Source organism: Tinamus guttatus, unplaced genomic scaffold (genome assembly GCF_059628265.1).
Source record: "Tinamus guttatus ecotype Peru unplaced genomic scaffold, ASM5962826v1 Tinamus_guttatus_pri_ptg000046l, whole genome shotgun sequence".
Taxonomy (NCBI): domain Eukaryota; kingdom Metazoa; phylum Chordata; class Aves; order Tinamiformes; family Tinamidae; genus Tinamus; species Tinamus guttatus.
In genome coordinates this window covers 738,350-755,549 of record NW_028288580.1, presented here as the reverse complement: position 1 = coordinate 755,549, position 17,200 = coordinate 738,350, and the positions used below count along the sequence as shown (strand labels likewise).

General features: G+C 39.3%; 1 protein-coding gene across 2 annotated transcripts in view; it reads left to right on the top strand.

The window, feature by feature from the left end:
* PREP (prolyl endopeptidase) overlaps nucleotides 1–17,200 on the top strand; it is a 322,394-nt gene that overhangs the window by 242,950 nt on the left and 62,244 nt on the right. For both annotated transcript variants that reach the window (XM_088538295.1, XM_088538287.1), the window contains exon 7: nucleotides 5,999–6,104. In XM_088538295.1, the coding sequence (XP_088394421.1) occupies nucleotides 5,999–6,104 (106 nt within the window). The remainder of the gene's footprint in view (nucleotides 1–5,998; nucleotides 6,105–17,200) is intronic.

Genomic DNA, 17,200 nt, shown 5'->3' with positions numbered 1-17,200 from the left:
ATTGGTCCCAGTGGTGGCTGGGAACAACCTTCAAATGAACGTTTTAAAGAAATCGATTCCTGGTCAGTCACTCCAGGTGGTTTAAAACTGCTTTATGCATAGCATATAATGAGATGGCACAAGGTTAAAATGTAGCTTACTGGTGCTACGAGGTTTTCAGCCTAGAATCTTTTTTGCCGTGCATCTCACTTTCTCAGGAGGCTCTATCTTCCTTTGACTACTTTCTGAGTACACAGAATCCAGTTCCTGATATGACCATTTGGCTCCACATGGAATCTCTGATTTGTTTGCTCAGTTTCATTATAAATGCATTAGATGGCAATGGCAATTACCTTATTTGATATTCAGAGGACACTGCTCTGTGAAGAGCAGTAGTTTGTAAAATAACCACAGATGAACATCAGGATGTGGATTATAATAGTGATAATGTCTGGAGTTAGAGAGGACGATTTATCTTATCTCCCCATCTGACCAAATACAGCATGTTCTCTAAAATGCATAGTTGTCTTAATATCATCATTCAAAAGATCTTGTTCGTGAGCTAAAAGAGCTCTTTGCTATCCTAAGTCTTAACAGGGGTTGCTTCCAGGTGGTATTCAAAGCACTAACATTAATAGTTACTGGGAGTGCTGTCATACCTCTTTACTTAGAAACAAAGCACTTTAACATCTCTCATAGATGTTTTAGCTGATTAATAATGTGTAAAGCCAGGAAGTTTGAAAAACCTCCAGTCTTCTGTTTGTGCATTTTTGAATTATGCATGAAACTCTGGTCTGAAATATGTTGGTAGTAGACAAAATATTTAATATCAGGGTTTTTTTTTGTGGATCTCACAGAGTGTTACTGCACTATGAATGCAGAAAGCGCAACTCATTTTGGCTCCTTATATTATTTGCATAATGACTTAAGAATATTTTGTAAAGAAACATTAGTTGGAAAATCCCTTTTAACTTGTACACACTGTTTAGACTATTTTTTTCTTCTTTTGTTATTCATAAATCTATTCAAGTTACAGGTAAACCTTAGCGTCTATGAACACTTCTTTAAGCAGAGATTACTCTTAATGGAAAGGGAAGGGACAGGTAAAATTGAAAAGAAATTGCTAACAGAAAAAGTCAGCCACTAAAAAGTAGAACCTTTACAGAGAAAACTTAAAAACTTAAAAGGATTTGATCCTTGAAATATTAAACAAAATAGTACTTGTGAGCAGTGCTGTCATACTAGTACTTATTTGTAAGGTCTAAACATGGTCACAGTGACTGTTCCAGAAATAACAGATCTAATCCCTTCAAACTGCCACTTGGCTGCAGAACAGCAACACGGCTGCATCCTGTATGCCAGCATTAACTCTCTGAAATGTTCCCGAGCTCTGTTCAGGGTTCCTGTGGTGGTGCCTGCTCTACCTCTGCCCGGTTACAGACTGATGCTGTGTTGTGCCGGTATGATCATGATTCTGCTGAATTCTTTGAAAAGCGCTTAAGTATTCAGGAGCTTGACTGCAGGGTTTTTCCCTGACCTATTTTGACAGAACATGTCGGAGGTTTTGAGATGTTTAATTGCTGTAGAACTGTCTTATCTTTTAGCAGTGTATACTGTTTGAAGTGATAGAAATCACCTTATTGAGAGAAATTTGTACTGAGCAGTGTTCCAGATCTGTCTCAGAAATTCTTGAGAGGTTTCCATTTCAGTTGGATTTGGGAAACCGGGAGAACTTATTTCTGATCCAAGCTGTCGGTTCCTGAACTACAGCTGGCTGTCTTATGTTGAACCATGAAAGCGTTATGAGACTTGAGTGAGATACTGGTGAGAAATTTGAACTTGCAACTTCATGGGCCAAGGGAAGCTCATGAAGAACATAGAGCTATGTCTAAGCCAAATAATAGCAAGGAAGCAGTGTTTCTTTCCATTTTGAAACCCTGACTCTCGTCTGTTGGCGATGTAGAAAAGTCAGTAGCGTTCAGGCCATGCTTAAACATGTGTCAGCAGCACTGTCCAAGCTGCCTTAAGCAGTCTCAGTCTATATTATTCCTGTTTCCATCTGCTTGCTGCAGTGTCAGCTCAGAGGTTCGTGCAGCTGCTCACTGAACTGAGACCTGGGAGGGTGCAAGTACCAACAGCAGAAGGGAGAGCTAGAGGTGGAGAACATGCAGGCTGGTGAAGCTGAAGCTGCCAAAGTTTTGCTCATCAAGCTCTACCTTTGCAATGTGGGTGTCTAACTCTGCAATGTAATATTAAACATTTTAGTGTGCTGCAGTTGGTGTTGTGTCCTGCTTCTGTCAAATTCCTTTGGGTTTTAGAACTCACTGATGTAAGAACAGCAATAGTGATGGATCTAATGGGCATCCCGCCAGCAGCGTGCTTTGGGAATTCCCACTTCAAACTCAACATAAGCAGCTATCAGCTCTTCACTAGGCCATCTGGGAATGGGGAAAACCCATTAGATGCGCTCAAATTTCTTGTCATCAGTAGTTTTGAATTGCCCTTGCAACAGCAATAGAAATTTCCAAATAAGTTTTATTTATTGGATAAAGCATAGAGGCTTCTTTTAACCATTAATTCACAACATTAAGTGCATTTGGTGGGTTTTAACCACGACTGAAGGGCTTTTACGCATCATATGCTGAGTTTAACACAAATTTATATGAGTATGCAGCACTCACTGGTAATGCTTTGCAAGCATTGGTAAATGCTTGGTTGGTGAGGAGAGGAAAAGAATATATCAAAAACATTGCTGTGGACCAAGACAAGTCAGACAAGACAAGCTGGATCTACCAAGATGAGACATAATGCTTTTGGAGGTCATTTAAGCATCTTGCAGCAATAACTAATTTAATTAAAACTGAAACCTAGCAAAAGTGAGGATGCATCTTTCAAAAATTATTGTCTAATTTTGATTTTTTTTGGAAGGTAGTTATAAATTATCTTGGAAGGGATAGGAAAGATGTCTCAACTTTGCAACCTGCTATATTTAACTTAGCTGTTTTCTTAATGTTGTTCTCACTCCCCTTGAAATCTTAGGTGTTTTTTCTTGAGTGACTGAGTACACATTTTTTTTCAATAGTGTAATTAGTTGCTGGTAAAATGCTTTGTAAGAAGACAACTTGGAAACCTTTGCTTAGGTTTTAGTTAACTTTAACGTACTGAGATTTGGCACTGTCTTCTGCTAAGTTTCCTTCTGCCATTCTCAGAACTGTGGATCTGTATGAATAGCAATATAGATGGTCTAAATCTTCTGAAGTTAATTTTGCATAGCTAATGTTATAAATGTTTAACACAATTAGTGTTATGAATATTAACCAAAGTAAATCTAACAAGTGATTGAAATTCCTGAATAAGATACATTTTTTAAAATGTGATTTCTACTTTGTGTCTATCAGTCGGTTTACATTTCTATTAGAGACTGTCATAGGAAAGTGTGGACAGGAAATAGCTTCCTGCACGAGTTGGTAGTAAAGCATCAAAATCTGGTAGTTCTGGAACGTGCTCAGAAGAGCAGGGCCAGGGGAGGGAAGCTTTAAACTGACCATCTGTCACTTCCTGCCTTCACCTCGCAGACTGGCAGTTTCCAAAGCTTTGCCAGGCTGTGTTTGTCAGGCTGCATTGGAGAAGCCTGAGCAGAAAGCAGCTTTCTTTGGAGATTATATGTGCACAGCAGAAACAGTTTTGGAAGTCACTTTATTGTATGTGTGCATCCTCCTGCAGAGGCAAAACAAGAAACCTCATCTGAAAATTTATGATACAGGTGTAGCTCATAATGTTCATTTAATAACGGCCTTGAGATTTTTTTTTTCTGTGTGTAAACATAATAAAAATGGCAAAAATGAAACATTCAATTTGGCCTGGTGTGCAAAGGAAATAAATCACCAGCTCAGGTGTCGTCTTTTGTGACATTTTGTGACAGAAACAGCTGGTAAACTAATGCCATCGTGTGCAAACTTGAGAGAGAGTCTGCTGTGTCGGCCTTTCGGAGAGTCCCTCTGAGAGTGACTCTGGAGAGTCTGGGAGACTGAACTGCCAGCCTTGTCTTAGCTCTGCGAGAGGCAGACTCGGAGCAGGTAGCCCTGCAAGATCCTGGGAAGGACACATCAAAAACCTAAAGTTGAGCCGAGGATAACTGAGCCCCGAACTAGAAATCAGGGCTCCGGAGCTCTGCCTCTCTAGCAGAGAAGATTGTAGACCAGTCTCTACTTGTGATTTAGTGACCTGGGAATTAAAAATCAGCACTGTGAGCAGAGGCAGCCTTTAGGGATCTAAAGGTGATCAAGTATCCTGGAAGGTTGAGCTGAATGAAGTCGCTATTTAGCATATCTGGGATGTTGAAAGATTCATATACCAGCGCTTTTGGCACTGCCAGAGGAAGGAAGCCTAATAAGGAGACGTTCTCGTGCAGTGGAGGCAGCATTTCTTTTTTTATGGAATTAATATCTTGATAAAGAACTTCGGAAGTTCAAGTTCAAAGATTTTGCTTTATCCTCACAACAAACTCAGAAGACTTGTTTGGCCAAAACCACTGTTAGCACCCTTGAGTCTTTAGAAAGACAGGCAGATGTGATCTTGTTGTCACCCTTATTGTACAATTTAGCATTAGATTTGGACGTTGGTGTCTACTTGATTAGCTGAACACCTACATCAGCAGATGTGACTGCCTCATCTTTTTCTGGAACCTCATGAAATTTAGTTTGCACTATATGAAGTTTTTAATTGGTGTAGGAGGGTTCTCTTTGGTTTACTGTAATTCAATAGAAGCCTGGTAATTCAGTTGATCACAAGATTAAGATGTTCTTTATGTCTGACATAATGAATTTACATCAACTTTTTCATCTGAACACATAGATTGGGGAGAGAGAGATGAGAGAGACTTTAAAATGTTTCTTTTTCTTGACAGCAGGCTTTATATATGGAGTCTGTTCTCTGCTACTAAAATATCAGGTTTGTGCTGTAAGCCAGTTGTGAACGTGCCTTTATTTGAAGGAATGCACAGGAGAACCGATGGCTTCACTTGCCAGTTTTGCTGCAGCACAGCAGAGGAGTGCAGGGCAAGCGGGGCAGTTTGTGGTGCCTCAGCTGGCTCATTCTTCCCTAGTGCTTTCTGCAGGACATACGAATAACCACAGCAGGACCAAGGGATTTTTAAAACTTGCAGAACAACAACAACAAAAATGTTTAAGTTGGCACTTAAGGAGCTGTTGTATTTCAGTGAGACTGTGCTCTCTGAAGTGATGATGGTGGTGATGATTGTGGTGATGACGCTTTAAAAGCTACAAGAATAAAGCAGTGCTGTCAGAACACCAAGTATTAGTCTTATATACTTTGCCTCCTACATTAGAAGAATGTAATAGGGAAGTGAGAGTTTTGTACCAGTACCTGTGTTTCAGTATTATGCGTTTCATTCTGTAGCTCTGGCTGGTTAAGAAAAATGCCATCAGTGGCAAATATTTATTATTGTGCTGTAAGACTTCAGTGCTTTAAGTGTAATACCAAGTCCCTTTTTGGTTTTATAGCCTTCCAACTAAATGCTGATGAGAAACACATCAAAAATCTCCTCTCAATTCTTAGTCCCACTTGAGTAACCCCCTGAATGCTGTGTCTCATTATTTAGTTTCCAATTTAATATGATTTTGTATAACAAGCAATTAGCAGAAATCTAGTTTGCCTTCTAAAATCCTACAGTTTTATTTGCTGCAGACTCATCTAGACCCCTTCTCTTTAGTTGAGATACTTTTGTCTTAGTAATTGTAGACTTTTAATCCTTTAATTAAAGGAGGGAAAAACAGAGCTGTTTTTTGATCTCTTGAAATGTCAGCAGACTGTACTTCAGTTATGTAGAGATGCAAGTGGTCAGTATTTTTGCTGAGTTCTGGTAGTGCATCTGTTTACTCAACTGCCTACCATTAATTTTCTGCTAGAACTAACTTTTCAACTGTGTGTGTGGTTTTTTTTTTAATTATTTTTTCCCCCCAAAGAATGGATCACCTTAATATTCTGTAATTTTGTACAGGTATCGGATGATGGTCGATATGTCCTGCTGTCCATCCGAGAAGGGTGTGATCCTGTGAACAGGCTGTGGTACTGTGACCTGCAAACAGAGTCTCAGGGTATATCAGGTACATGTCTTTTTGCTTTGTAACTTTGTCTTCAATTTAAGACAACATAAGATTTGAATTATTTTTATATGTACTTTATACATTATATAGATTTTATATATAAATTGTTATATATGATGTAATGTATATATTGCTTAACTTCCTTTTTCAATGCATAGTTTGTGTGAAAATACACAGTGCTGACTTTTGGGTTCCTTTGTTATACATCAAGGAATGGAAAAATCCATTCTTAGTTCTCTAGTGTGTTTAAAAAAAGTCTTAAGGAAAACTGAGATAAAGTAAGCAGTCCTCAGTAGTATTTCATTTTGTTTTCTAGATCACTAGTACTTTACCATTTTTTTCTATGTTTCAAAAATACTTAATGCCTTTCCTTGGATGTAGTGGTCTTTCTTCCTAAAAAGATCCCTGGTTTGTCTATGACTTCGGTTTTTCTATATGCAGAAGACTGGGATACAGTAACAACAACAAAACTCAAATAATTTAAGATAATGCTTTACTCTGTAGCATTGTTTTTCTAAAGGTAGCATTATCTACTAATGTTTAGAATACACCTTTATTTGTTTCATTTAATTGTAGTTAGATTAGCTTTTGTCATTTGTGCAACTGGTCTTTTAGCCTCAATAGTATGAACAGGAATGGTAGTACTTTGCTGCTTATGGCTATTGTGGATGGCTGGTAGAGTTAGTTTTTTTATCGCTCAGTGTTTTGTACTTCCACAGTATTTGGTTATTGGTGGAGGGTTTTTTTGTTTGTTTGTTGTCTTGGGGGACAGAATAAATACTGTAGTAGCTCCTTTTTAAATACTGAATCTCAAAAAACTTGTTCTCTTGCCCATAAACAGAATACTTGAGGTTTCTGAGACTGACTAGAACTGATAGAATGTCTAGAATATGGGTTGTGTATTTTGCTTCTCCCTGTCAAGTGCTGTCACTGTGCCATGTGATTGTGTGGTCTTGCCTTAATTAGTTGGTCAGTGGGCTATAGTACACTTGCTTGAGATTTGGCGAGTTAAACTTAGTGATGACAGTTTCAAATGAAATGGGTTAGTTAATGCTTTTAAACTTCTTGGTGGTCATGTCACTCTCCTCTTCTACAAATAATATTTTCTAACTACTTTAAGTCTTAGAGAATTGAGTAGCTGCTTAATGTCCTCTTTAAAGCAGAATATGTCAAGCCTAATGAATATTTTTAGGATGTTTTCCATGCTATTTTATTAAAAACATAAAACAGTTTAGATTAAACTGTTTAGTGCAGTGATGAGACTGCAGTGAAGCATTTCCCTAGCTGATAAATTACATTGTCATTCAAGCTGACATTTTCCAGTTAGAGGTAGAATGCATAAGAAGTGTAGCGCTCCCCTCCCGTGTTCACCTTCCCATTTATAGATGCACTGGACAACCTTGATGAGAATATTAGCAGCCTTGAAAGACCATGAATGAGATAATGAAGCTTCTGTTTTGTACTGCCTGGTCTAAGGTAAACCTACAGCTTACCCTTTTCCAGGCTTTTCTAAGCAGATAGCCTCAATTTAAGCTTGTATTTTTCTATACAACGACATATATTTATTCCTACTTCATTTTAGTAAATATTTAAAAGATTTAAAAGACAAGTTTTAAAATCTTTAACTGAGACTTCACAAAACCCCAGGAAGTACCACATTCGAGTTCTTTGTTCCTCGAAATTTCCATTCTAGTGATGTTAATCTGAAGTTTCCATTTTCTTTTTATGGATTTTCTTTTTAATACTGCAGTACTTGCACAAGTTAATAGTGCCATGTTCCAGCTTTAGAAAGACTGCTTTAAAAAAATCTTTTTTTCTGAACCGGAGACTTTGAGTTGCCTTTCCACTTGTTTGCTATTGGGCTGCGTGGGAGTTTTCCTGTCTCTCTGAACTCTTTCTCTTTTTTTTTCTCTTTTTTTTTTTCTTTTTTTTTCTCTCTTTTGAAAGAAAACATCTTGGTGTAACTGTTCACACACATTCTGTATTTTATGAAGTTATGAACTCTCCATATCTGTCTCACCAAATTGTCCATGTGTTTTCACACCAGTGAAAATGCATTCAGACCATTTCTTTACCAGTGTCTTTTTGTCTCCATGTTAGTAAGCAGAGACCTAAGAGTAAACGTCTGGGATGTTTAGTAGAGATGGTCCCCCATTCAGTTGTAAAAATCCTGAACCAGGGCCTTTGGTCCAGAGCCATAAATTGGAGCAAGCTATAAAATGCGTAAGCTTCCTTCTTGGCTTTTATCAGTCTAGACCACAAGAGGGATGGTTTCGATTCAACTCGTGTTTTTCTGTGACAGCAGGTGTAGGACAGCTTGCTTCTGAAGTTAGGAGAAGTAAATGCCAAATTATGTTATGTGAACTGTTTTAGACAAGCAACTAAACGGGTCTAGAATGTGACTGAAACTGAGTTTAATGTCTCTATTTCTTGAATTAAGACCTGCATTTAATTGCTATTTTGTACAGACCGCTCAGTAATATCTCAAAGTATGTCCAAGTGGGTTAGGATTGTAATTTTCTACGTTTCTCGTAGTGCAAGCACCTATCTTAACAAAAGTGTTTTTCACAAGAATACTGCCTTTTCTCCTGATATTTATAGAATGCAGTGTTTGCTACAAGGAACAATGTAAGTGGTAAATAAGGGCACTTGATATGAAGTGTTAAGAAAATAAAGACTCTTTTTTTAGAAAAGTGTATGTTTAGAATATGTGGCATCATCCTTCCATCTTTCAGAACAGGATTATTAGAATGAGAAGACTTTACACATTTGTTGATAACTAAGATACTGCTTGCTTTTTTTTCCTCTCTAATATTGGATGCTTAATCTGCTCCTTTGTACATGGTTTGCAATGATTTCCTGATCAAAAATCCATTCCAGTCTAAGAATAGTTCACTTTTTAAAAAATAAAAGGAGGGTAGTTAATGTTTTTCCAGTGTTCTGGATAGCATCTGATACAGGGAAAAAAAATCAGCTTGTACGTTAAGGGTAATGGATGAGATCCTGATTGTTCTGAGGCCTGTGGTGAAACCCTAGTCACAGACAGACACACTTCAGCAGATTGTTTTTAATGCTTCTCTGTAACGTACCCTGTTAGTAGACAACTTTTCAATTAGGCAGCTGTGACTTTCTTGAAACATGAATTATTTTAAAATAATTGCTTTCTGTCCCAGGGTAAATTTTTCACTGCCTTATTTGAAATGCTGCCTGACAGGCTGTGAGTTAAAGAATTTTCTGTGGCATAGACAGAATTGTACAGAAATACACAGGACTCATTCGAAGCTGATTTGTTACACGCAAAGCCTGTGTCAGGGTGCCATCTTAACCAAATTAGGGGGCGCCTTCCTTGATCTTGATTGCTAATTCCTTTGCTATGGCAAGAGGTACCAGACCTCTGAGTTGTATAACAGTTTTCTCTGAAAAGGTGTTGTCAAAAGATGAGCACTAAAGAGCGAATTTCTTTTCCCTCTAAAGCGCTGAGGGCCTGTGGAGTTAACTGTAGTAACTATTTCTTTGAGACAGTGGCTGCAACAGTAACTGCTGCGTATTGCCCTGTTTGCTAACAAGTGGCTGTGAAAAGCTTATAAAGTTCGGAGTTACTAAATGCTGAAATGACAGGGTTGTCAGAAAGCTGTGGGAATCGTAGAATGCTTAAGGTTGGAAGGGACCTCTAGAGGTCATCTAGTCCAACCCCCCTGCACACCTGGGATCGCCTAGAGCACGTGGCACAGGACTGCATCCAAGCGGGTTTTGAAGATCCCCAGAGAAGGAGACTCCACAATCTCTCTGGGCAGCCTGTTCCAGTGCTCTGTCACCCTCACTGTTAAAAATGTTTTCCTTAAATTCCCGTGGAACTTTTGGTGCTTCAGTTTGTGGCCATTACCACTGAAAAGAGGCCAGCACCATCCTCCTCACTCCCTCCCTTGAGGTACTTATAGACACTGATCAGATCCCCTCTCAGCCTTCTCTTCTCCAGGCTGAACAGGCCCAGCTCCCTCAGCCTTTCCTCGTAGGGCAGATGTTCCAGGCCCCTGATCATCCTTGTGGCCCTGCGCTGGACTCTCTCCAGCAGCTCCACATCCCTCTTGTACTGTGGAGCCCAGAACTGGACACAATACTCCAGATGCGGCCTCACCAGGACTGAGTAGAGGGGCAGGATCACCTCCCTCGACCTGCTAGACACACATATGAAACGTGATTTATTGGGGGTATAGACCAGGATTATGTTACATCCTCAATCTTCAAGCTTAAAGTTTGTTTTAAGATGACGAAACATGTACTTGAGCTCAGCTGAAGCTTTAAATGAATCAGTAGGAGCAGGAGAAGTTGAAATTGTAGGCTCTTAAAACAGTCCAGCCTTTCCCAAAAAGAAACATTCAGATGCTGTGTTTGGTGAAAACTGCGCAGAGACACTTCTCTTAGTAATAACACAACTGTCATCAACACATTTATTGAACAAAATGAGATTTTTTTTTTCCTTCGCCAGAACTGAATGATTATTAATTCTGTAGGACAGATGAGTATCTTAAATTGATTTAATCCAAACTGAAGTTGTTTAGTGAAGAGACGCTTTCATTGCACAGTGTTTGCATTGGTAGATTTTTATTATCATTTGTTATGCCATGCTTTGTCTGGTAATCTGTCTCATTAAAGCAGTGAAAAGTCCAGTAATGCTAGTTTCCCCCAAAGGTAGATCCAGATAATCTGCTTTCTCAGTATTTAGTTTGTTTTCAGATTTTGTAATTATGGTTTGATTTTCAAAGTGTTTTTATTCCTGTTTTATGGGAAACAAAATCTAAGATAAAAAGCACCAGATGTTAGGGAGTGATGAGAGATTTGAAGAAAATATCTCTTTAAAGAATTATGTGGTACATTTTCATAGTGTGCCTCTTAATCAGTAGCAATCTTCAAACTGACAGGAATCCAATTTCCAGGGCAGTTGGGCTCTAATTATCCTAATAACATTTCTGAATGCAGCTAATAAACAGATTCTAGATAAGGTTTTACAAACAAGTTGCATAATTAATTATTTCAGTGCTCACTTATTGAGAAATGAACTGAAGGCTGATAAAAGGCAGCTCCCACCTTATGTCAGTGTATTACCTGTATTTTTTATGTTGTATCTCCTGAAAAGGGGAAAGCAAGTCTGAGATGTTGTTGGCACTCCCTTGTGAATGTCGCAGTCAACACACTTCCTACTACCTTTTGCTGTTGCCAAAACAGAGCCCTTGTGCAGAATTTGAAGGCAAAGAAGGGGAAGGAGCAGTGAGGCATCATTGTGTTCTTCTCAGTGCCATCCTCCTGTCAGAAGTGCCTAGTGCTTCACATCATCCATGCTTTCCTTCATGTGCCAAAGCTCTCTTCCCTCCAGAACATCGAGACTGCACCCAGGCTGCCGGTTGGGAATGATTTTGGCACATGCTGTGCACAAAGGGTGACCACCCCTTGTCTACTGTTTGACACATCAGTTGTGTGTTGGGGAATGAACCAACAGTTAAGCACTCTGGGCAGTCATGGACCACGCTCCAGGCCTGAACAACAGTAGCATAGAATGAGATAACCTGGAATAACTGCTGGAATATTACCATGGTTTCCCTAATGGACCTCTATGTATGCATGTCTTCTGTTCCTTAACTTACTTTCAAGCTGTTTTCTGTGAAAATAAGAAGTGTTTAGTCCGCGACACAGTTTGTCAGTAGCCTTACCAGTGCTGTTTGAACCACTGGCTCCCAATTTCAATCCAATGAGATGCAGAGGTAGGAGTCCCAGCCGTGTAGCCCTCAGAATGACTGCAAGGTCAGGTGTCAAGGGAGGACTAGTTCAGTGAATCAGGCAGGGAAAGGGCAGCGACATAAACTTGGTCTTGTTATAGCTCAGATTCACTCAGAGGAACGTCCTTACGGATGCTCCAGGAGTGGGGAGAGTTTTGTAGGAATTTTGCCTTTGTAGCCTTAAGATAGTCTTAAGTAAAGACTTGTCTGACCTGTGGATTATCTGAGACGTGAAAGTCAATGGGAGTTTGTTCTTCTGTTGTGACATTCATAACAGCTCTCATCTATGTCGATTGATGAATATGCAGAAGAGATGTTGCTGGCGCTGAATCTTAATGTAAATTGAGCTAACATGTCAACCAATGACTCTTTGCAAACCTATATATCAGGCTCCATTAGTTCCAGTGCTCAGAGAACTATCTTTTTTTCTTAAGCTTGTGGATAGGTGGAGCAAGATTGAAGTGCGTCTTCTCATTGCATAGGCAATTCTGATTGTGCTTTTTAATCTTTTATGTGAGGACTTTTTTTTTTTCCATTTTTCGCCAATTAAATACATTGAAATATCTATTCCATTATATTGTGAATATCCCATTTGATCTAATGGATTAATTTTGAGTTTCTTAGGTAAACTGTTTTAGGTAAATATTGGGGAAGATAAGATAACAAATGAGAATGCACGAAGATCCAGACAGAAAAGTTTAGAAATAAATCTAATTCAAAAACATAACATTTAGAGGCTGGTCAAGAATATGACATTTATTGAGAAGTTAAATCAGTGACACAAAAAAGAGAAAAACAAGATTTTGGAAAATTTCAACAGCTTCTGCTCTTTTAAGAAGATGAATTGATCATGTGGGTGGGTTGTTATATTGGACTTAATGGGCTTCTGGTAAAGATTCACTTTCTTACAGATAACTGCATAGGTTCCTTGAGAACGTCATTTAGTATTTTAAAATTGTTCTCACTTCAAAAACAGGTAAGAATGGTCTCCTTATCTTATACTCTGTGTGTTTGTTTACTGGGGTTGTCACTGGCTTGGCCAAGGCTTTGTCGTTACTGGGGATTCGTGAGGCCTGAGGTGGCCCGGGGCAGAACTGAGCCACGGGTGGCGAATTCAGAACTGGAGAAGGAACAGTAATAACCACAACCACATTGCCAGAGAGCTTCTTAAACGACCTGTTGTCTCCCTGGTCCCACTAGTGAGAGTGATAACTACGCTTCAGTCCATGGTATGTTAGACAAGAGAGTTCTCCAAGTTGCTATAAGGTATAAATATTATAGCTGGGAAAATCCACTGGGGACGGATACTAATGGAGGGTTTGCTACTGTGGCAATCTGTGATTTAAAGGACATTCTGAAAAAGTTGTGTCTGTGCTTAGATGTGTATGCCCATTTTCTTGAACTGGATAATAAATGGCCTGTTGCTCAGGGTAGGCTATATTCTTCTAAACCTCTACTGATTTCAGGTGTTTTTTTTTTTTAAGTCTGATCCTGCAGCAAGTTGTGTTGCTGCCTGCAGTGAGATCTGAAGTGTGGATGGATGATTAATGTACTATCTTAAATTATATTTCACTGCAGGGCTTCAGTCACTGTTGAATTCTGAATCTCTTTTAGACCGTGGATGTATTTGAGGAGTTGACAGTTTGGATTAATCAGTTTAGGCCATTAGCTGAATTTCCTCCTACATTTCAGTGCTGTCTCTGAAGTTGTTAGGCAGGAGTCCGTGTGAAATAAAGGATGAGTGAGTTCATTTTAAATACGAGTAACCTACGTCTCTGTATACACAGCGAAGGGCTCCCCTGTCAGTGGGACTCTTGGCTCACGTGCTTCTAAAAGTAAAGAGAAAGGGAAAAATAAAAGGGGGAAGATCTGCACCAGATCTGAACCCACTGGCAAAGAGGGAATAAGAAGAACTGAAAAATGAAACAAATGTTGGAATATTACTAATAGCCCAGAGTCTAGCAGATAACATATCTGATTTAGATGCCCCTTGTATATTTTAAGGACAAATTGCTTTGATAGTGAAACTCCATTTAGTGACTTAAAGAGAGGAAAGAGCTGTCAGATTAGAAACGGGACACTTGGCTTTGGTTGTTTCATGCAAAATATCTTTATATCCTGGGGAAGCTCACTGTAAAAAGATGCGTGCAAATAATTTAAATTTGCATCTAAAAGCTGCCATTTGTTTATTTTAACACTGTGCTAAGGGGGCACTGACTGAATACTTAGTAGATTCCTAAAGGAACCTAAAGGAGACTAAAGCTCTGCAAACAGGCCACAGACATATGTAGTATGGTTTGTAGTGAGAAAAAAAATATTTACCAACAGAGCTGGTAACTGAAGGAAAGGCTCTAACATGTGGTATGCTGCTCAAAGTTGAACAAGCACAACTGGATTTTGTGGTACTAGATGCCTGGCAACATTAACGCAACTCTGACATTTGTATCTCCAAAGACATTTGCTTGGACTCATCTTTTAAAATTTGACAGGAACAAAATTCTGATAAAGGTGTGTCTGTTATCCTGTCAATTCCTTTAAGATTTATCAGAATTTCGATACTGTTTTGCACAGCAGGTCAGGCGAGTCAGTATATACCTGAGGAGTAAAGCCCTGCTGCCTCTGAGGAACCGCGCCAAGTCCGTGCGCTGAGCGTGTCTGTCCACAGCACCACTCGGGCAGTAGCAGAAAATCTGGAAGACTAATAGGGCAAGATCTGACTTCTCTTGTCTAGATGAGGCAAGACAGAAGGTAGAGCTTTTCTTCACAGAAAAGGGATGAGGTCGATGAACTGAAACGATCTTTATTTTTAATCCAAAACCTCCTATAGGTGCATTATATGTTGCTCCCTCTTCCTCTTACTTGACCTACACTGTTCTGTTCCCTTGTCCTGTCACTGGCCACCATGGAGAAGAGTTTGGCCCTATCCTCCCTACAGTCTCCCCTTAGTTATCTGTACATATCGATCAGATCATAGAATCATAGAATCCTTAAAGTTGGAAGGGACCTCTAGAGATCATCTAGTCCAACCCCCTTCCACACGCAGGGTCACCTAGAGCATGTGGCACAGGACTGCATCCAAGTGGGTTTTGAAGATCTCCAGAGAAGGAGACTCCACAACCTCTCTGGGCAGCCCATTCCATGGCTCCGTCACCCTCACTGTCAATAAATTTTTCCTTAAGTTCCTGTGGAGCTTTTGGAGCTTCGGTTTGTGGCCCTTTCCTCTAGTCCTATTGCTGGTCACTGCTGAAAAGAGACCAGCACCATCCTCCTCATGCCCTCCCTCCTTTGAGGTACTTATAGACACTGATGAGATCCCCTCTCAGCCTTCTCTTCTCCAGGCTGAACAGGCCCAGCTCCCTCAGCCTCTCCTCGTAGGGCAGATGTTCCAGGCCCCTGATCATCCTTGTGGCCCTGCACTGGACCCTCTCCAGCAGCTCCACATCCCTCTTGTACTGGGGAGCTCAGAAAAATCCCCTCTCAGTCTCCAGGCTAAACAGCCCAGCTCGCTTAGTCTTTCCTCATACGATTTCGTGGCAGTGTATGCACCCACCTTTAGTTTACAGGCATTATGATAGTTTTTCATTATTATAGTTGTTACTGGGGTTTTGTTCTTTTTTTTTTTTTTTTTTTTTTTTTTTTTTTTTTTTTAACTAGACCTCAATGGTATTGTACCTCTCAGTACACAGATGGGCACAGAGCAAGGGATTACCATTTTATGGAATATTTCAAGTCTGGTATTTGCCAGCTTTTCACTGTTTTGAAGTTACTTGCATTGCAGTGTCAATAGTTTAGAAAGTTCCGTTATAATTTCTTATTGTAACACAATAAATACTCTGCACTTGGGGAGAGGTTAGAATTGAATTTTTGTTATTGTTGTTTTGCGAGAGCTTGTTTTACGCTGATGTACTAAGAGACCTGTTTGCTCAGTGTTTTATTTTCTTGTCTGAAAGTCAAAAAAGATCATCTCTCAGATAAATATAGTATATGGTTATGAATTATTTTGCTTCCATTTTCAGGGCCGGGTTGAGAAAAGAAAATAAAAATGGGAAAATAAAAAAGAAGCAGGAATGTAAAATGAAACAGAAACACTTACCAAATATCTGCCTGAGAGGACTTGGAAGATGACTGAATTCAGGGATGAGTCAGCTGCTGTGGGAATTGCTGCACAACATAGCCCATAGAAAGCTTACAGGAGTTTAAATATTTCCTTCCCATAGCAGATGGAGGAAATGTATAATTTTCCCTTTTTAATTTTATTTGCATGTAAAGTGTTTTATAGCAAGAAAAAGATTTCCTTTCTTGAACATATCTCATTAGATGTGCATATCCAATTGATAAAAAAAAATACAAAGCTGTAGAACCTTTATTGCTTCCTTAGATTGTGAGCTTTTTTTTTTTTTTTTTTCCTAATTATACTCAATTATTTGCCCAGCCTGAACTTCATCGGATATCGAGGCAATTCAAATATATAAGCAAATCTGCAGCTTTTTCCGTACTAAAAGCTGGAAGGAAAGATGCAGATTGTCCCAGAAGAATCTGCAAGAGCTAGAACAGAATCAAAGTTCACCTCTTTCTGCTAACATGTAAATACTAGGCATTAGTGTTTATTTCCCTTATTTCCAAAGCAGTAGCATAATATTCTATCTGTTCCTTAGTCTCTCAGCCCAGATGGTGCTTTCTATTTTTTTTTTTTTTTGCATCCCCTTTACAATTTTCTTTGCTTCGCTTACCTGATTTTCTGACTAAGAGAGTCTGGCAGGCATTGATGCTAAATTTCAGTGCTTCAGATTTTACTCTTTTAACTGTGAGTAACAGGAAAAGCTGTTTCAAAGTGCCTGATTTAGGTTTTACCTCACCTGACTTCTGCTATCTTTATTGTTTAAGTTCTGTATTCCTACACAATCTGGTGCTTCCATTTGCAAGGTTACCTTCAGTGAAGAAAGATTACAAATAAGAAACATAGTGTGTATTTCTGTGTTCTGTCCTGTACAGAATAGGTCTGTAACATGGCCTGGACATTACAACACTGAAATATTTCAGTCTTTATCTTTCAGTTTTTTTGCTGATACATGGAACCCACAATTCTAAGCTGTATTTCCACTTTTCAAACTGCAGCAAGAGCCAAGGTCCACAGAACAGGCCCCATGATAAACCTACATACTGAGCTAATGGGATTAGGAATTAGTGCTGAGATGAGGGGGACAGATGACACAGGGTATAGGCAACTCGCATGTGTTTGTATTCCCCAGCTGGATTCATCTCTGGGATTATAGAGCATACAAGAAGATAGTGATTTTCTTGTTCCCTTTGGGTGTTCTTTTCCCT